This window comes from Lissotriton helveticus, chromosome 6, assembly GCF_964261635.1.
Source record: "Lissotriton helveticus chromosome 6, aLisHel1.1, whole genome shotgun sequence".
NCBI classification, from domain to species: domain Eukaryota; kingdom Metazoa; phylum Chordata; class Amphibia; order Caudata; family Salamandridae; genus Lissotriton; species Lissotriton helveticus.
In genome coordinates, this window is record NC_136067.1 from 1,893,037,034 (window position 1) to 1,893,057,645 (window position 20,612).

The following is a 20,612-nucleotide window of genomic DNA, read 5'->3' on the forward strand; positions in this document are numbered from 1 at the left end:
TGGCATTGTAAATGCCAATGTATTGTTGCTATGTGTTATGGAGTGTGTTCATGTGGTGTGTACTGCCAGTGATCTCATTGTGAGTGTGAGAATATTGCACCGCTGCTGCTTGTGATATCCTTCTTGTGAGTGTGAGAAGCTTGCACCTCTGCTGCCTGTGGTCTCCTTGTGAGTGTAAGAAGCTTGAACTGCTGCTGCCTGTGATGTCCTTCTTGTGAGTGTAAGAAGCTTGCACTGCTGCTGCCTGTGATGTCGTTGTTGTGAGTGTGAGAACCTTGCACAGCTGCTGCCTGTGAGTATGAGAAGATTGCATTGTGCATCTCTGTGCTGTGCCTGTTCTTTATAAGGGACTCTTGCTCTGTTGCTGCTGCTGCCTTGGCACAGTACCTGCTGTGAGTGTGTGAGGGAATCTTGCACCGCTGCTGCTTGTGATATCCTTCTTGTGAGTGGGAGAAGCTTGCACCTCAGCTGCCTGTGGTATCCTTGTGAGTGTAACAAGCTTGCACAGCTGCTGCCTGTGATGTCCTTCGTGTAAGTGTGCTCTGTCATCGGTAGTTGAGAGTGGTAGTGGAGAGTGGTAGTGGAGAGTGGTAGTGGAGAGTGGTAGTGGAGAGTGGTAGTGGAGAGTGGTAGTGGAGAGTGGTAATTGGTAGTGGAGAGTGGTAGTTGAGAGTGGTAATTGGTAGTGGAGAGTGGTAGTTGAGAGTGGTAGTTGAGAGTGGTAGTTGAGAGTGGTAGTGGAGAGTGGTAGTGGAGAGTGGTAGTGGAGAGTGGTAGTGGAGAGTGGTAGTGGAGAGTGGTAGTGGAGAGTGGTAGTGGAGAGTGGTAGTGGAGAGTGGTAGTGGAGAGTGGTAGTGGAGAGTGGTAGTGGAGAGTGGTAGTGGAGAGTGGTAGTGGAGAGTGGTAGTGGAGAGTGGTAGTGGAGAGTGTTAGTGGAGAGTGTTAGTGGAGAGTGTTAGTGGAGAGTGTTAGTGGAGAGTGTTAGTGGAGAGTGTTAGTGGAGAGTGTTAGTGGAGAGTGGAGAGTGGAGAGTGGAGAGTGGAGAGTGGAGAGTGGAGAGTGGAGAGTGGAGAGTGGAGAGTGGAGAGTGGAGAGTGGAGAGTGGAGAGTGGAGAGTGGAGAGTGGAGAGTGGAGAGTGGAGAGTGGAGAGTGGAGAGTGGAGAGTGGAGAGTGGAGAGTGGAGAGTGTTAGTGGAGAGTGGAGAGTGTTAGTGGAGAGTGGAGAGTGTTAGTGGAGAGTGGAGAGTGTTAGTGGAGAGTGGAGAGTGTTAGTGGAGAGTGGAGAGTGTTAGTGGAGAGTGGAGAGTGTTAGTGGAGAGTGGAGAGTGTTAGTGGAGAGTGGAGAGTGTTAGTGGAGAGTGTTAGTGGAGAGTGTTAGTGGAGAGTGTTAGTGGAGAGTGTTAGTGGAGAGTGGTAGTGGAGAGTGGTAGTGGAGAGTGGTAGTGGTAGTGGAGAGTGGTAGTGGTAGTGGAGAGTGGTAGTGGTAGTGGAGAGTGGTAGTGGTAGTGGAGAGTGGTAGTGGAGAGTGGTAGTGGTAGTGGAGAGTGAGAGTGGAGAGTGGAGAGTGGAGAGTGGAGAGTGGAGAGTGGAGAGTGGAGAGTGGAGAGTGGAGAGTGGAGAGTGGAGAGTGGAGAGTGGAGAGTGGAGAGTGGAGAGTGGAGAGTGGAGAGTGGAGAGTGGAGAGTGGAGAGTGGAGAGTGGAGAGTGGAGAGTGGAGAGTGGAGAGTGGAGAGTGGAGAGTGTTAGTGGAGAGTGTTAGTGGAGAGTGTTAGTGGAGAGTGTTAGTGGAGAGTGTTAGTGGAGAGTGTTAGTGGAGAGTGTTAGTGGAGAGTGTTAGCTCTTTGTGCTCCACGTGCCGCCAAGCTCTGCAGAACAGGAGCTTAAAGCGAAAGAGAGAAACTGGTGTGCTATAGGGGAGAGGAAAAAAAGAAAAGCTTCAGACTTCAGTTGAAGGCTAAAAACGCGTAGACAGACAGGTCCCAAAAAATATTAACGTTTCTTAACAGGCAGACGAGAGGATGTGGCTTAACAGCTAGAGCGGCCGACCTCCAAGCTGGTCCAACTATAACTGCAGGCAAATGCTATTTTTACAGCATAAACCCGAACACATTATCTCCAGGCATGTTCGTGGTATACAGAATAGAATGGTATGTCTTATTTATTAAATTTCCTTCCCAGAAGGTACCGAGAACGAGAGACGTAAGACTACAGGAGAGAAGAACAGGAAAGATGCAAGCTTGTGTGGGAACAGGCACAGAAGGGAGAACTGACACTAGGTGACTAATGGGGATTAGGAGCAGGGTAAAGAGGAAGTGTTACACTACAAATCCCACGATGCACCGGAGAGCTGCAGCAGCACCCGGGTGGCACCAATGTCGGCCCGAGATGCCCACTGGCTGGATCCCGTAGTTTCCCGTTGAATTTCGGCAATCTTGGAAAGGAAAGAGGCCCGGCCCTTTGCCCAGAATCGGAAGGGTGCCCGATCTACGGGGAGCACGTGACATCAGAGCATGAGAAAGGGCACGCGAGAGATGTGCAGCGCGGAACCCCAGGCAGACAGCTGGAACTCATCTCTAGCAAGGCGGGGGTGACCACGGCAAGGAGCGCGAGCCCGCCCCTGGGTGCCAGGGAGGGGCGCGCGGTCAATTGACTTTAGTTGACAAGTAGGGGACAGGTGAGGTATGCTGATGTTTAGCTTCTACACAATGGTTCTCTTGTTCACCTATGGCATTTTATTGTTAGAATTGTTTTCTCTTTACTCTGAAATGTCATTTGAATCAAAACAATGGAAAATATTCAGAATCAAAATTTTAAAAAATGTCACACTCAGCAGAGGGCCTCCTGCCGGTCAATTTATCTTCAGTTTGTGCCAAATACTTCCTCCTGCCTACAGGTGCAGTGTGGCATCAATAGGCACCTGTAACACACTGAAACAAACAAGGAACTTTTATTTCTAATAACAAGCGAGTTCTGACATTAAAACTCTCTTGTAATATAAATATAATGTTTGAATAAGAAGAGTACATGAGGTAAAGTATCCCCATTGTATAATTTATATAGGGCTTACTAGTCCTATGTGGGGTGATGGTGCGCTTCTCTGCACCGGTAGCATGCAACACCATGTAGAGTGTGGTTGAAGAGTGTTGTCTTTATGTTGATCCTATATAGTACATTATAAAGCTACTGAAAGTCAGCAAGTGTTCTATCTAAGCAGAAAACTGAATCCAAAGCTTACTGGAGGCCCCGTGTGAGCTAAAGAGGAATAAGTGCTGCTCACTTTGTCAAGCAGCATGTTCTAAGACAGTGGACTCTGCTAAGTACTGAGCGTGTGCACCATATTATGAACCTACCTAGTGCCACCATGCTCATGGTCACCCAGAGGGATGGCCCTCAACTGCTTGGAGTAGGAGTGTGATTTGCGGTTGGATTGTAAAAAGCAACGATGGTCGAAATATGTCAATGTTGAGCTTGTTCGTTTGCCATGTAAGCGTCATGATTTCCAGAAGGAGGGTAGACAATCCTCATAATTTGTCCTCTCCAATATGGTGGTTTGCCTAGTGGATATGAACACAGGTTACAAATCCAAGAAAAGGCAGAATATATTCAGTCATGTCTGTTTCAATTAGCACCATATCGAATGAGGCACATTCAAAGTGAAGGGTGAATCACAACACATTTGTACGCTTATTTGTGACACATGCATCATGCCGTTTATACCTTTTTTGTCCCCGAATTTTGCTCCCTGAAGTTTAACACCTTTTCATTACTCTTTTCTCCTTTCTGATGTTAGCAGGAGTTTGGTGTATTTCTAGTCTCTTCGGTACTAATACTCATCTTTAATCAGACGTGCCAAGGAGGATTTTTTAACCCTTAGTGAGCGATTTCCATTTAGCAGGGGGCATTTTAAGGAGAAACTTGTCTACGTTCACGTATATTAGATCTGCTGTGCAGTGTGTCACTGAAGCTACTGAGAGGAAGCGCCCCTTCTTCAGGCAGTCAGGAAGCGGACACACCAGACCTTCTCAGACACGTCCTTGAGCACTTACTTAGCCAATCATTATACAGAAACAATAGGATGCAGGCACAACCTTTTATGAGGGCAGAGAACTCAGGGGTGACATGTATAACTGGGGAATAACAGTCACGCTGCTGGACTGCATGTTCCAGTTGTCTTCTGAGATGGAGGGATGTCTTAACAGTTGGTTAAAAGACAGTAGTAGTCTTGGACTACTACTGCAGTGTGGAGTGGGGCACTTTCGGCACTTTCTATTCATTAGAACACATGAGTTCCCGCCTCACTTCACTACAATGTCAGAGATTCGTCGACTTCCTCCCCTCTTTCCATAGCTGTCAAGAGACCCATAAATACCAATAGTTAAATAAATAACTTAACACGTTTTCTAAAAAGTGCCTTTTACCGCGGTCTTACTTAATCCTTCACAGAACTCATGTCACTGGGGTCTTCGCTTCCCGTGTTGCACTTACAAGCTGGACGCCAGGCAGACACACAGGGAGAGCAGGCACAGCGCGGTGCGGGGCTCCGGGCACACGTTCCGCGACTCCTTGGACTTCAGAGACGCCGGGGAGCAAGTCTCCTTCCCTGCCTTGGCGGCCCCTCGCTCCTGCTCTGCCTTCGCTCCCTCGGTAGGCTTAGAAGGGGGAGCTTTCTTCCTCTGTTTAAGGTCATTCGACATTGTGAAAAGTTTCAGACAGACCGGAGCGGCGGTGGTGTGCGAGGAATGGCGTGTCTGGGAGAAGCCGCTTATCCCAGGTCTCAAGGTGGTCGAGCGCCCAGGTCCGCCTCGCCTCCGCGCGCTGCAGACCGAGGGGTAAAGGTGGGTGTCCGCTGCAGGGTGTAGATGTGGCACGCATTCCTCGCGGCCGCTGCAAGCCCCGCAGGAAGTTTCCTGAAGTTCGGGACTCCAGAAGTGGGGGGCGGGGGGAGAACGGGGTGGGAGCGTGCGTCTGGTGCTGGGATGTGTACGGGAGCCCAAGAGGCACAATTTTGCACACAAATGTTTTTCGTTTCCATTGGGCTTTCCTTTTAAAAAGGGTCTCTTTTTATTTATTTGTATTTTTTTTAAGCCACTTGAAACAATTCATCCGTCAACGTAGTCATAACATGCAAGAACAAGGAAGCTGCGCGCTGAGCGCTGCAGAATTGTGAACGCGCCCGGCCATCTGGATTCACTAACGGAGGCACCCTGACAGCTCCTAATTATAATTTAGGTACTTCTTTGCGCGAGCACGAACGAAATATGCCCAAAATGGCGGAACAAAACTACATTTACCCTATCACTTCAAGCCTATTAAAACGAAAACACAAGGAAGACGAATCACTGGCCAGATGACAGAAAACGCTAAGGAATGTGTGGAATTCCTCTCGCCAAGGCCCTAGGAGATACTTCTTTTTTTTCTTCTTTAACATTAGGATCTCGAAACTCCTCCCCCACTTACAGTGGGGTGGAGTCCGAGCCCTAAAAATGTTATCATTTACAATGCCAATAGCTCTAACTTTTTCAAAGGCGAAACCGTTACATTGTAAATGCTTGTTAAGTATTGCCATGTCTGAGACCCCCGAGGAACCCTCTCCATTTAAAACCCTAGCATCATACTGCATTAAACTATTCATTCTTTTTAATTATTTGCTGTATTTCCAGTTGTTTAGAAAGTCAAACTGTTAAATTGTCTTCCCTGAGCATGTGTCCTGCATGTTGAGACGTTCCTCATTGATCCATCCTCTGGTCAGCTATGCACAAAGATTGTATATGTTATGTATCCATATGATTAGTGCTTCCAAGCACTACATCAGCCACCTGGTACATCACCAGACCTGCCAACTCACACAGTGCCCCCTTGTGACATACAATAACTGCTCCCATCACACGGTTACCCGGTGAGGAGCGGATGGCACACGGTGGCAGGAAAAACAAGCTGAAAACCAATGTAACCAGTAGTTTTCAGAGGCTTTCAACTGTCGACGTCCATTAAGGAGTGTGAAAACACCCCAAGACAAAGGGAAAAGTCTCAGCGAGGAAGAACTTTTCTTTTTTTTTTTTTTTAGAGGGGGCTTGGGGCCGGGTTGGGGCAAAAGTGCCTCTTATGTACTTCTAGGCACGAGGCCCCGCCCCCTCCTCACATGGTGAGGTTTTTGTTGAAGTTGGCACGTCTACATCATAATTCAGTAACCGTGCACCTCTGCCAAAAAATAGTCCACTCCAAAATCACTCCTCTGCACATTTGCCCCTGTACAGCGCCCGCTGCCTTTTGGCACGGCTTGCGCTTTACTAATAACACGTCACTGCAGATAATACTATCCAGTATGTCTATCTGCTCTGGCTCCTATAATCGGAATTAGAGATTCTTGATCGCAGACAGTTTCCGCGATTGTCACAAAAAGGCACAAGGCTGCCACCAGAGAGAAGCAGACTAGGCTCCCAACTATTAACAAGTTGAATTTCTTTTCTTTCAAGTAATGATTTTCACAGATAGTAAAGAAATTATAGGATTTTTCTGTTTGGGGGTGGATGGAGGGGAGAGAAGGCTATTTTCTTGTAAAGTGACCCAAAGACAGGGGCAGCTCCTCAGAAGGCCGCTAAGGCGGGGAAGCGTCGCCCCCACAAGGGAAAAATAAAAGGATAATAAAGTTATTAGCATTTTATTTTTTGTTTCTGCGGGGTTGGGTTAGGGCGGGGCCGGGCTGGTGGCTCAGGGAGGAGGAGTGGTCTGAGGCACAGCTTTTGTCCTCACTGCACTGGCTTCCGGTGCGGAAAAGAATACACTTCAAGTCCCTGGTCCTGGTTTTTAAAGCTTTCCTCAAGTTGGGAGCACCTTACCTTGGGGACAGATTTCAGCCTTATCTTCCCCCAACGCACTCTGAGATCTGAAAACTGCTGATTACTGTCCCTAAGGCTCAATTCTCCCGGCTGGGGGGGTTGATATTTTCATGCTGTGGCCTCTAGGTTGTGGAATAGCCTACCTTTTGCTATCAGACAGAGCCCTGATCTCCTCATTTTCAGAAAGTCTGATAACGTGCCTTTTCCAGCAGTGAAGCTCTGTGTCGCGGCTGCGAATAGTTTGATGTTATGTGGTCTTTGCGTTTTGCTCTAGCGCCGGGACACTCCTGGGAGTAGCCGCGCGCTATACAAAAATAGATTAACATAACACTAAGTGCGCAAGCCTGCTTGGCCGGCCTTCTCGGGCCGGCCAACCAGTCCTGCGCGGTTTGCATGTTCCCCAGCCATGCTGCATTACAGTCTGGCTAGGGAACATTCACGGGCTCCCTGTCCCAGTCCGAGCGCTTATCTACAGCGCTCAGACCAACCACAGCGCTGCATTGGAGCATTGTGATTGGCTCTGGGGAGCCTGTGTGCTTCCTGATTCAGCAAGGGGGGGGGGGAGATGGAGCAAAGAGGTGTTTTCTTTTTTTTCTCTCAATATTTTGTCCCTTTCACCATCCAGTTCCCCCACCACACCTGCCCCCGTTTCCTGCAAGCCGCCACTACCCATAGATGTATTGCACTCAAAACATAACCAGCTTTGGCAAAGCCAATAGGCCTCGGCAGTCCAAGAGTTATTGTAATTTCGATGTCTTTTAGCCCTGTGTTATGGAGTGGATTGGATGTATGTAATGTGTTGAGTAAATATGTGGCATGGTGTGGAGTGTCATTGTGTTTCATGGTGTGGATTTACATGGAGTGGCATTGTGTGACATTGAATGTTATGTAGTGGTGTGGAATTATGTGTCATGATGAATTATATTGTGTGGATTGCAGTTATGTGGTGTGAAATGGAATTATGCGGTTGGAGTGGAATTGTGTGGTGTTGAGTGGAGGTAGTTTTAGTGTTATTATGTGGATAGTATTTATATGGTATTGAGTGTTGTGGAATTGTGTGGTGCTTTTCTGTGTCATGGTGGATAATTATGTGGAAGGGAATTGTGTGTCGTTGAGTGGCATGTCATGGAGTGAATTATGGGGCATGTTGGTGAATTATGTGGAATTCTGTGGGGTGAATTGGATGTATGTGGTTTGTAGTGGGATTGTGTTGTGAGGTGGTAGTATGTGGTTTGGCATGGAATTATGTGGTATGGAATTGTTTGAATGTTAGCGTGGAATTGTGTGGCTCTGAGTGACATTAGGTTGAGTGGAATTATGTGACATGATGGGGACTGTATTCATGTGGAATGTTGCTATGTGGCGTGGAATGGATCTGTGGTGTATAATTATGCAGTATGGAGTAGAGTGTAATTATGTGGAGTTAAATTATGTTGTTTTGAGTGGTATTATGTGAAGTGTAAATATGTTGGATGGTGTAGAACTGTATAGTGTTGAAATGTGTGGTGTGGAATTGTGTGGAATTATATGGCATGGTGTGGAGTGGAATTATGTGGAGTGCAATTAAGTAGCATGGTCCAGAGTTGAATTTTGTTGAGTGAATTATGTGTTTTGGAGCGGAGTGTATATATGTGAAGTGTAATTATGTGGCCTGAAGTGTAAATATGTAGGTTGGAGTGGAATTGTGTGTAGTGGAATTATCTGGAGTTGAATTGTGTTGAATGGAGTGTAATTATGTTGTGCGGACTTGAATTCTGTTGCGTGTAGTGGTACTTTGTTGAGTGGAATTATGTGGCATGGAGCAGAGTGGAAATATGTGGAGTTGAACTTGTTGGGTTGTGATTATTTGGCATGGAGTGGGATGATGTGGAGTTGAGTTGTGTGGAGTGGATTGTATCGCGTGGCAAAATGAGATGTTGAAGTGTATAGTGGAATTATGTGGGTGGATTTGTGTGTTGTGGAATTGCGTAGCACTTAATTGTGTGGCATTGTGTTGAATTATGTGGAGTTGTATGCTTGTTGTCTCCACGGGGCAGCTGAGTGCGGAGCACAGGCTGCACGGGTTGGCAATATTGTTCAGTGATCTCTGTGGAGCATAGATTGCCATTGACTTGGAATGCAGGCAGCATATCTCCTGCAGTGCTGAAGGAGTCGCTTTCATGGGAAGTGGGACAAGATTTTTCCTTTTCTGTCCTTTCACACCTGTGAATGTCATCCAGCAGTTGTTAATGCCTCTACTGCAAGCCTGAGTCTTGAGATGACTCCTGCTTTGGGCTGTTGGATTTATCACCACTTTGAAGTTTCAAAGAGAGCTCTGCTGGGGGATGGGCACATGGTGATTACAGGGAGCTCCTCGAGTCCTCTGTATTTACTCAGCTTGTTTGTTTAGAAAGAAAGAAATTGGCACCGGGTTATGTGCATATATTTACATCACACTAGTGAACGCTAAAAATAATAAAGTCAATGCCTAATTAAATTTTGTATGAAAATATTTTTCTTTTATTTTATTATAATTATAAACTTTTGTCGGATATTTGAAACAATTGATAACTGACTGTATAATTTTTTACATGTGTATAATACAAATTAGTGCTTTACAATTCAAAACAAAAACAAGATAAATTGTTCCAAATAATACAGAATTAATTCCCCTTCAACGCGTTTCGGCGGTTAGCCTTCCTCAGGAATTCTGTATGTGTAAGTTGATACTTTTAGCAAGGCTTGAAAGAGCCTTGGATAATATCTTTGTCCGGAAACTCTGTCGGATTCTGACTGGTTGGTGATTCTATAATAATTTCTTTTAGCCAGGCTGGCGAGGGCCTTGGATAATATCTTTGTCCGCAATCTCTCGATTGGATTCTGTCTGGTTGGTATTATGGCAATAATCTTTCAGGAGACCGCCGCGCGGAAGGGTGCCACCGAGTTTATAAATAATTGCAGCCCCGCTCTTCAAGATGGGATCTTACACCCTAACTGAGATGTATCACAGCGTGGCTCGCACCTTAAATTTTTAATTGGGGATCGCCACAACCTTTCATCCTCCATCTCGGCGCATTTTAAGGTGGCCCGAGAAATTACTATAGAAATACCAACCAGACAGAATCCAATCGAGAGATTGCGGACAAAGATATTATCCAAGGCCCTCGCCAGCCTGGCTAAAAGAAATTATTATAGAATCACCAACCAGTCAGAATCCGACTGAGAGTTTCCGGACAAAGATATTATCCAAGGCTCTTTCAAGCCTTGCTAAAAGTATCAACTTGCACATACAGAATTCCTGAGGAAGGCTAACCGCCGAAACGCGTTGAAGGGGAATTAATTCTGTATTATTTGGAACAATTTATCTTGTTTTTGTTTTGAATTGTAAAGCACTAATTTGTATTATACACATGTAAAAAATTATACAGTCGGTTATCAATTGTTTCAAATATCCGACAAAAGTTTATAATTATAATAAAATAAAATAAAAATATTTTCATACAAAATTTAATTAGGCATTGACTTTATTATTTTTAGCGTTCACTAGTGTGATGTAAATATATGCACATAACCCGGTGCCAATTTCTTTCTTTCTAAACAAGTTTAGTTTCCTTGCTAGGGTTTATCCTTTTAGGCAGGGGCCCCCTTTCTTTTCACAAATAGTTTACTCAGCTTGTTTTCAGCATTTATTTTCTTGTGGAACGTGTTGCTAAAACAGATTAGTTCTGCAGGTTTATTTCTTGCTAGAGACATGCTCTCCCGGAGGCTGCGTCCCACTTTGGTTAGAAGCCAGTGGCATTTCTGCAGCTTGCCTCTGGCAGCATGTTTCTTGCACACATGCATCAGCATGAGCAGCAGAAATAAAGTTATTCTATTCCTTGTACTAAACCATGGCAGCAGCAGCTTGTCTGCAGTGATGGTTTCTTGGATGTCCTTTAAATGATGAGTATCAACAGGGGCAGCCGTTAAAGCAAGAAACAGAATGGTTTGTTCGAAGAGGTTTTCGGCTTCCTGTGCAGAAACGGTGTGAGGGCGGGTGTGGGGAATAAAGAAGCATGGACAGGTGAGGAGGAGATAAAGAAAGACACAATACAGCACGAACGACAGAGGGAAAGAAGCAACCGGGATGGGGGAGCGTGGGAAGAAACTGAGCGAGTAAAAACACGAGCTCTTGAGTACAGTGCTCAAAGACAAATAAAAAAAGTAGCTCCAAAAACAGAAGCAGTGGATGGACACAAGTGCTTGGTCCATGCTCTAGGGGAGGGCCGTACACAAAAAGAGGCATGATGCATGCAAGCTATGTGTACTGTCGGAAGACACGGTCTAGTGTCTCAGTTCTTATGTAATCATACACCTAACACCCACCCACCACCAGGCGTCACAGGTCAGAGGACCCTGGCCAATAAAGGGGCTGAGCGCACGTGCTCCGGGGCCCATTACCAATCCCCAGCCACTGTGTCCGTGTCTCATTTACATAACTACAGAATGAGGGCCTAGCGCCCTCACCAAACCTTACAATGGCGACGAGGCGCCCTCCCCCACAGGATCGGCGCCGGCCTGCAGTGAGGCCCGCGGGGCGTGTGCCGTGCCCCGGGCCTGGATGCCACACGAGGTGACCGGGAGCTCACCCGCACCTCACGTCTGCCGGACGATAAGCAGACTGACCGGTGCCCACCCGAGTCTGCTGCGCTGAGATGCGACCACCGCAGAGCCCACCTGCGTGGTAGAACAGGCCCGCCGGCTGAAAGTGAGCCCCAGCGCTGGAGAAGCCGCACCGGTGGCCGGACCCGAGGAAAGCCTGTGGAGCCCACCCGCCACGGACGTAGATATTGAAGAGACCCGTGGGCCTGAGGTGAGCCCGGACGCTGTGGGGTGCCTGCAAGGGCCGCGCGAGCCAGACGCGGACCCCCCCTCATGAAGTTATGTTAAGCGGAGCCCACCCGCGTGGCAAGAGTAGCCGTTGGCCGAGGGAGGCCACACACCGTGAAGCACGGCCAGCGGAGCCCACCCGCGGCCTGCTAGGAGCGTCCCTAGTTCCCGCCGCGCAGCGTGTGTAGTGTGAAGCTGCGGCGGCGAGAGAACAGTGAAAGCAGAGCCCACCCGCTGTGGCAGAAAGTAAATCGATAATAAAGCAGGACTCGCGAAGCCCACCCGCGGCCTGCCTGCAGCGACCCCCGCCTCGCAGCGTATAACTGAAGCTGCTGCGGCGGTGGGGTGAAGAAAGAGTGAGGAGACTCGGAGCACTGCCCGCAGCATGAGGTGAGCTGCCGGGCACCAAGACATAAAGCGGAGCCCACCCGCATATGGCCGTAGCAGCGCCAGCACTCCCACGCTACTCTAGCCAGGAGAGACTGCTCAGGACGGAGCGAGCAGACCCCCAACAGCACCGACCTTTCTGCCCCCCCCCGCGCGCAGATTGTAAGCTAAAGGGCTGCTGCGGGCGGGGAGAGGCGAGAGAATGCAGCGGCTGGAGCAGCGAGTGAGAAAATGGGAAGGCACCTACCTCGGTTGAGTGCCCGTGTGAGTGGGGAGTCCCGAGGAGTTGCTGCAGCCAGGCCAGGACCTCGCGCTGGCGCCAGAGAAGAGTTCCAGCAGCAACGGCCATGACCCCTTTCCCTGCAGAGACTGGAAACACTGCCACCCAGTGGCCAGCAGGCAACACTGCAGCCAGCAGAACACACAAGCACAGAGATGTGTGCAGGAGAAAAGACAGCTTCCAGATAGGCCTGCAGCAAGGCGAGTGATCACTACAGCTGTACCCTAGCAGCCCCAAGTGTGCCACAGGACAGCAGACTCCCACAGAGGACACTCTGCAAGCAGAGAGCTCACCGCTCGACAAGGAGAAGCACCCAAGGCCTGGAGGATGGTGTGACAAGGCGCAGAAGCGCGCCAGGAGTGAAGGAACTTCACGCACAGCACTTTGATGCGCAGGACGGCGCAAGGAGTGAAGTAACTCCCAGCACCAGGAAAAGGACGACGGAGCAGAAGCACAGACCACTGGACGCACTGAGCCAAACGGAGACCAACCAAAGGCGGAGCGGCACCTGATGGCCACAGGTTGTCGTTGCGACCGCAGGGAAGAGACTGCGGCACCACCACCCGAAGATAAAGAGATCCCAAGAACTCCCCACCAGGCAAGTGCGACACAGTGAGGAAGCGCGCCGACCGCCGACACTGCTCCAAGGTCCCCGAAGAAAGCAAGCACACCCCGTGAGGTAACAGGAGCAACCTGAACACGAAGAAGCTCGGAGCGGTGACGTAACCCTCCGCACCCAAAGAAGCACAGGAAAAGCGCGGACAAAAAGCGCACCAACGCTACAGCACCGGAACGGAGCGAACAGCGACCAAACAGAAGATAGCAAAGCGTGAGGACTCACGCAGAAGACCACCCCGATGGTCGCCCCACAAAGCCGACCCCTCAGACGGTCGCATGAAGAACTCGGACGGTCACACGACGTGACACACCCAAGAAGCCGGCCAGCCAGATGGCCGCACCAAAAGCCGACCAACCAGATGGTCGCACGAAGAAACTTGACGGTCACACGACGTGACGCACCCAAGAAGCCGGCCAGCCAGATGGCCGCACCACAAGCTGATCCACCGGGAGTCGCAAAAGGAGGTGACCGAAGCAAGGGTCAACAAACCGTAACACAGCAAGTATCCCACAAGAGGACCGAAGATAGCCTGCCAGCATCGGCAGAGTGGACCAGCAAGAGGTCCAAGAAGTTCGAACACCAAGATACAGTCCACGATCAGCGACTAGCGAACTTCACCAACCACAAGTCAACACTCAACGTCTAAGGAGAGAGAGAAGATCGCAATGCCCGGTCCAGTCACAGATGAGTAGAGACAGTGTCCGTGAACCAGGACAAGACCGAATGGAAGCAGGCGGAGTGCACGCTGCCTGGAGAAGTCTGGCCAGGAAGAGGAAGACAGGAAGGTGACCAGACCGCGTTGCGAAATGGAAGGAGGAAGAAGATGTCTAAGTGGCACGTCTGCCACCACCAAAGAAGAAGAAAGGTGAAGAGGTCTGGTTGGCACGTCTGCCACCACCGAAGAGAAGGAAAGGAGAAGAGGTCTGAGAAGCACGACGACAGGAAGACAATGAGAATGGAGTAGAGCAAAGAGGAGTGTGGACCAAGACACTACGACACACAAAAAGGGGAAACACCGAGGAGAACGTGAGAGGTGCACGACAGTCCACACGCACGACCGGGATAAGTAACATCACTGGAAGCAATAATCCACGTGCGAACCCGACAGTCATCCAGGAATGACGGAAGCGAGCAGGCCGGTCTGTTGGCAACACCCACCTCTGGGATGGAACGGAACGGACACAAGGGCCGCGGAAATCCAGGGGCAGAGGCCTCCGGGACTCCGGTGGCAGCGGGTCCCCAACGAGAGACGGACTGTTGACGCTCGCGCTGAAGATCCTGGAAGACAGAAGGTCGCACAAGACGGAACCAGTGCCAACAACACCCTTTCAGGTGGAACTCGGACACGGAGAAGAAGACCCGTAGAGACGTCCTTCAACATGTTGAAGAGGCAAGGCGGCATGTCCACCGGTCCACTGGAAGCCTGGCAGAAAGGCCTCCGGGTCGTCCAGTGAGAGGGGACACCCACGAGAGAGGGCTATCCGTGAGAGGGATAACCTGCAGCGGAAGGTCCCGTCAGGAACAGACACCAGTTTGAAACAAGGACGGTCCCGCGAAAAGTAACACAATTGGGACTCAATATATATTTATACTTCTGCACGCTGACAGGATGTGGAACAGAGCGAGAGAGACTGTAAAGCCCACTTACAAGCTGCAAGTCTGCCAAGGCAAGAAGAGACAACATTGCCAGCAATCAACGTGACCAGCAGTGGAGAAGACCACGTGGGAGTCGTCGTGATTTGAGTTATGGGTTTTGTGTGAACTCTATTTTCTTTCCCACAGGTTGGACTTTAGTTAGTGTAATTTTATTAACTAAGGTTGGGAGGGATGTACTGTCGGAAGACACGGTCTAGTGTCTCAGTTCTTATGTAATCATACACCTAACACCCACCCACCACCAGGCGTCACAGGTCAGATGACCTTGGCCAATAAAGGGGCTGAGCGCACGTGCTCCAGGGCCCATTACCTATCCCCAGCCACTGTGTCCGTGTCTCATTTACATAGCTACAGAATGAGGGCCTAGCTTCCTCACCAAACCTTACACTATGGACAAACTGCAAGGAAGGATAAGAAAGACATTGGAGTGAGCAAATGGTAAGCCTAGGCTGTAGCTTACTGATTGTAAACAACACGCGCAACATGCACGGTCTAACTGAGACCTAAAAATAACAGAACATTGATACTTTAGAGACTGAAGTGGGTTCAACACATTAACATGGACCAGACACTGCTTCCCATGTTACAGAAGAGGCAGAAAAGAGCTTAAAAAAATAAAGCAATGCACAAATCCAGGGTGTCTGCTAACACATCATTTTTATGCAGGCTGAATGGATCTTATGAAGCTCTGTCAGGAGGTGCAACAACTGAAGGGTTTGAGGACTTCACTGGTGGACTCGCAGAGTGGTACGAGCTGCAGAAGGCTCCCCCCAACCTCTTCAAGATCATCCAGAAGGCCCTGCAGACCGGCTCCCTCTTGGGCTGTTCTATTGACGTGAGTTGTGCTGTTGGTATTTTTCTTTCAAGAGCTTTCTCCAAGTTCCTTAGAGTGCTGAAAAAGTGGATGCCAGCGGCACATACTGTGCATGTGATCCACTTCGATTTAACTAACTTAATACCAACAAATCAATTTAAATAATATATTACATTCAACTTTATAATTTGTACTCTGGAGCATCACAAGCTTTACATTTCTTGTCTTGTGCTGGTTTCCTCAATTCTCATAAACCAAAACCAAAAAGTGAGAATACGGAATTACATCTCGGGGACTGAGAGCTGGCTAAATCCACCAATGACTTCCTCCACTCCTTCAAGAAAGTCACACAGCTTTAGTCCACAGACTACTTGATAACAACACTGTAAAATGTCCAACAGCAAATGAGGACCATACCTTGACAGCCCTGGGTTGCAGCCGTAAATGCGGACTTGTTAAACCAACAAGTCAAAGTCCTTATTTTAGAAAGCCTCCATTGCAAACAAAGTAACTCTTTGCAACAATAGCAGTGGGTAAAAGAAAACAGGCCCAAGCAGGATATGTTATGCCTCGCATGCATCCTACGGGCTGAGGATCCCAAGCCATTCTGTTCTAAGTTGAGCCCTATCTCATAGACATACGGTGAGCTCCAGAACTTTTTAGAAAGGGGACTTTCAAAGCGTAGTGGGGTTTTTATTCACTTTTTTTCTTTGTGCTTCCAGATCACCAGTGCAGCTGAGACGGAGGCAGTCACATCCCAAAAGCTGGTGAAGGGCCACGCCTACTCCGTCACCGCTGCAGAAGAGGTAGGTACTTTGTAAGCGCAAACAGAAGAACGCAGGACTCAGCCTCTTATAATGTCTTCTTAATGGGGTGTATGGGAATGGTTACTTGCTGTACTAGACCACAAAAATAGTCAAGTACTTCACAGAGCAAGATATCTCAACTTTCAGGTATGTGGCTGAAGTGTCCCACAAGGGCAAGTACAAACCTACCTTTTCAAAAGGGAAGTCTGTTTACTTAACACATCTTTAGTTCAGAATTGTAATGAGAAAAACTGTATTGCATTATTTGTTATTTTCTGTTTAAAAGTATGCAGAGGTGCCTAAAATTGTTTGAGTATGAAAGTGTTGGGGTTCATGAGGTCGGCTCATTCTGGCTATCTCATGAATGCACAGAAATTACAATAAAATGTCTCTCACCGCTGTGAAGTTCGAAAATGGCAATATTGTGCTTGCTTGTAAGTGTGCTGAGCGGCAGGGTTGGGCTCATATTCTGTGTTTTTCACACAGTGTTCTGTGTGTGAGTATACTCTGTGCATTCTCTACCACGAATTACAGTTAAAAAAATCTTTTCATATGGTTTAGATTGCAAGAATCCAGGGTACTTTTCTCCTAAATCATACTACGTGTCCCTGCTGCTGAAGCACCTAAGATCTCCCATCTCATTGTCCTGTGTCATTCATTATTGATTGCTTCTGAAATACAGGCTTCTGTGAAATCTAGGTTTTTCCAGATTTTGACGAGGTGAAGTTTAGCTTCCCTGGGCCAGTTCTGCTAGATATCTCCTCATGTCTGCAATGCACATCAGAATGTCAAACTGCTTGGAAATGGCTGCCTAATGGGAGGAGTTCTTTCCGCTAACAGTCGGGGCTGCCCATAGACCCGGATTGCAGCGGGCAACTGTTTAATGGACTGTACATGTCCATTCCTGCCTGCCGGAAGTCCCATACCAAAGAGCAGGGTGTTTTTTTGGGCAGGATATTGTAGTTGAGCGCTAAAAGGAGGCTCACAGCCATGAGCTGCAAGCCGCCATTCAATTCTGTTTTTGAAATGTACTAGCTTTTCTCTTTGTGAAGCTGGTGAAGATTAAAAACAATAGTTATCATGGGAGGGGTAGTGCCTCATTGGTCAGGTGGTCACAAAGGATGGAACCACATAGCTTTCACTACTGTCGCGGGGAGACCTGAATATCAGATCTTGGTGCCCGAACACACCTAGTAGGGTGTCCTGCTTCATCATTGGGCGCCCCTCGTCCGGCCGGCGCTGCAATGCCTGACGGTCCTGGGGGGCTCTTTGTCGGTGCTGGTGAAGATTAAAAACAATTATACAAACTTGCTAAGCTTTGGACTTCCCAGCTTCGCACACCCTTACTGAAAACATTACAAAAACTTTGGAGGGCTCCGTAAGGAAGTCATGGTATGTTTTAAAGCGTGTTTTTCATTGCAGCATACTCCCTCCCCTCCCCCCCCCCCAAATACCTCTGCCATGCTTAGCATTTCACAGCCCCAACCTCTGAACATATCTAATACATGAGTAAACCCTTCTCCCATTTCCTGTCCTGCTTGTGTAATTACTGGTTTCCAGGGGATCAGCTGTCCCAGCCCAGGTGATAGAATCTGACAGCTGCCTTAGCTGGTTGAGGTCCACTGATAAATTAGCAATCCTATCAGAGAAGGAATCTGTGGAAGGAGCTTTGATCGCATTAATCAAAGAGGTAATAATGAACGTAGGAAGGAGAAAGTGAGCAGTAACATGGACAGGATTTGTATTAATCGCCACAAAGGCATTTCTTCTGCAGTGTCTTAAATCCAGGAGACATCTGGAAGAAGGTGGCCTCATATCTGGAACTGAGCGGTCAGTATGCTGTTAGGAATAGTTTATCCCAGGGTTCTGCAAAGTCGGTCTTGGAGGGCCAGATCCCTGCCAGAATTGTAAGATAACTGCATTTATATAATTGGGAAATGCAAAAAATCTGGCACGGATCCGGCCAACCAGGACCGACTTTGGAGAACCCTGGTTTATCCGATGGGTAAATGACCAACACGTGACTCACCATAGAGGATTAGCAATTAGACAATTCCCAACTAAATCTAAGCTTTTAACAGAGGACACTTACTGGTTGTATTACCTACTGTAGTCATCTGAGGAGGACCAGATGCCGTATTAGTTAAGAGTATATGATGTTCTCATAGGGTTGGCATCCAATGGTCCAATATGGCCATGGGTTGGGATGGTTCAGACCTGAGCTGCAGACAGATTATTTTTTTAAAACACAGCTTTCTTAATTCCTCCCATGAAGGCTGACTATGTGGCATTACAACTTGCATAAGAGCCCTGAGGCAGGCTAGCAAGGCTGCACCCTGAATTGGGTGAAACATATTGAATGGTGAAGTAGAGTGCACGCATGCTGTATGGGGATGCAGATCGGTAAGCTGAGTTGTCAGTTGAACAGACCTATAGAGGGCAAAGGAATCACCTAAAACTACTAACACAAGGAAATGAAAAGGGCTCGAAGGAGACACAATGCCAGTTTCACATGGGTAGACTATTGGATGTTTGAGTTAATATTGTTAAAAGAAGTACATTAGATTAAAAGGAGAAAAATAAACCCATAAGTAAAATACATTTGTCAACAGGTCTGTCCTCTTGACAATAAAATAAATCCTGCTTTGGTTCAGCTGCCGCATTTCTGCCAGTGACGGGGCCTAGTCGCTGTCTGTACAATGTGCCTACTGGGTGGCTGTAAATGCAGAATTTGCTACCTCAATACCTTCATATAATAAATGAAGTCAGTAGTCAAAAATAAGACTTTTCATCAATGTCAAAAGAGAAAGGAAAAGGTAATTGCAGCTTGGCTGATAATTGGAACTAAATCAAGATTTGCAGAAATATGAATTGCATCCCTTTAGGAGACTCATAATAGGGTCAGCTTTGTAGTCAATACTTCCATCATTTTCACACTTCTCTATTCAGGTTTTGTGTGGCTACTGGCATTGACCAGATTAACCTCATAGCTGCTGCCGTCAGCCGCTGAACGTTCGGAGCACTACCTGGCTGGTGCTGCGAACGTACAACGGCCGATGCACTCTTCGGAACGCCCAGCACTGCGCCGAAATAACAGCCGCAGCTAAGGCGTTAAACACCTAAATGTGCAGTTATATGTACACTACAAAGGTCCCGAGCCCATGCCAATACACTCCTCTGCTTCCCGGCCACATATAACACCTTAAAGATAAAAGCATCCATGAAAAAGCGAATGATAAAATTGTCTCTTTATCCCACTCTTGAGAGTTTGTTTATGTTCTCCTACTGTCACTGTTTGGTTATCTTCCTACTCTTTCTTGCCACAAGGTTGCTAGCGCCAAGACTCCCCCTGGTTTTCGAGCGCTTAATAAAACTATCTAACATTACCTCAAACTCTCTAACATATCCTCTTTGGCCCTTTGCCACCTTTCTCTCGCGCTGAGTGAAAGACTGATCATGAAAAGTAAGTCCCTGTTCCCAAAACCGAGTGCTGATGCCCACCATGTGCAACCACCGGCACAAACTAAGCAATACCTGGCGCACACAATGTACACTGGAAAAATATTAATAAATAAAGTAGCATCTTCATTGTGAAAGTGTATATTTAATGGTATTTCTCATGAAATGCTTCCTGCAAAGAAGAGTTGTTCCTTTGTCAAATATCTTCAAATAAATGCCCTGATATTTAAGTTCTGGACTGGTAATTGAGGATGCATGCGAGGGAATTTGATCAAATGCAACTGTGGACCATGTTGCCTAATAGAATCCTAATGATTTTCTGTGTGGCTGTGGTCTATATATATATATAATCTTCACTATATCCCAGAGGTAAAATGTTATGTGCTAGTCATCAATTTTTCATCATAATGCTATACAAAGAAATCTATGCAGGATGGTCAGATGTTCATGGCTCGTGTCCCTGTTAATTGGGTTTACCAGAGGACTCCATTTCACCAAGGACACAAAGGTCTAGTCCTTGATTTGCTTTTACTCACCACTGTCATTTTGCAGATTAGTCCAAATGGTTTCGTCGTTCGGAATCAGAACTGCAACTACCTGAGCGCAGTTGGTTGTGTGAAAGAAAACTCAATTCCTGGCATTGTGCATAGAAGTCTCTTTAGATAGAAGCCTTTAAATGCAAAAATAGACAGCAAGCTAGCGGTGGCTCCTCCGCAACGGCGGAGGAGCGTTGCCCCACTGGCTCAGAGCCAGCAGCTGAAAAAGAAAACCATATTTTATTTTATTTTTCAGCAGCTGGCTCAGCCAGCATGTGCAGGGAGGGGTGGGTTCGTCTATCGGAGGGAGGAGGAGTGGCGTGCACGTGTCTTTGGCCGGCCGCAAGCCAAAGAGACATGCACAGTTAGGT

The 20,612-nt window shown here is 47.7% G+C and overlaps 1 protein-coding gene across 1 annotated transcript in view; it reads left to right on the forward strand.

The window, feature by feature from the left end:
- The window catches only part of LOC144763859 (calpain-2 catalytic subunit-like), a 238,017-nt gene that overhangs the window by 124,004 nt on the left and 93,401 nt on the right, over positions 1-20,612 (forward strand). Inside the window, exons 5-6 of the mRNA XM_078649841.1 lie at positions 15,293-15,461; positions 16,163-16,246. Of these exons, the coding sequence (XP_078505967.1) occupies positions 15,293-15,461; positions 16,163-16,246 (253 nt within the window). The remainder of the gene's footprint in view (positions 1-15,292; positions 15,462-16,162; positions 16,247-20,612) is intronic.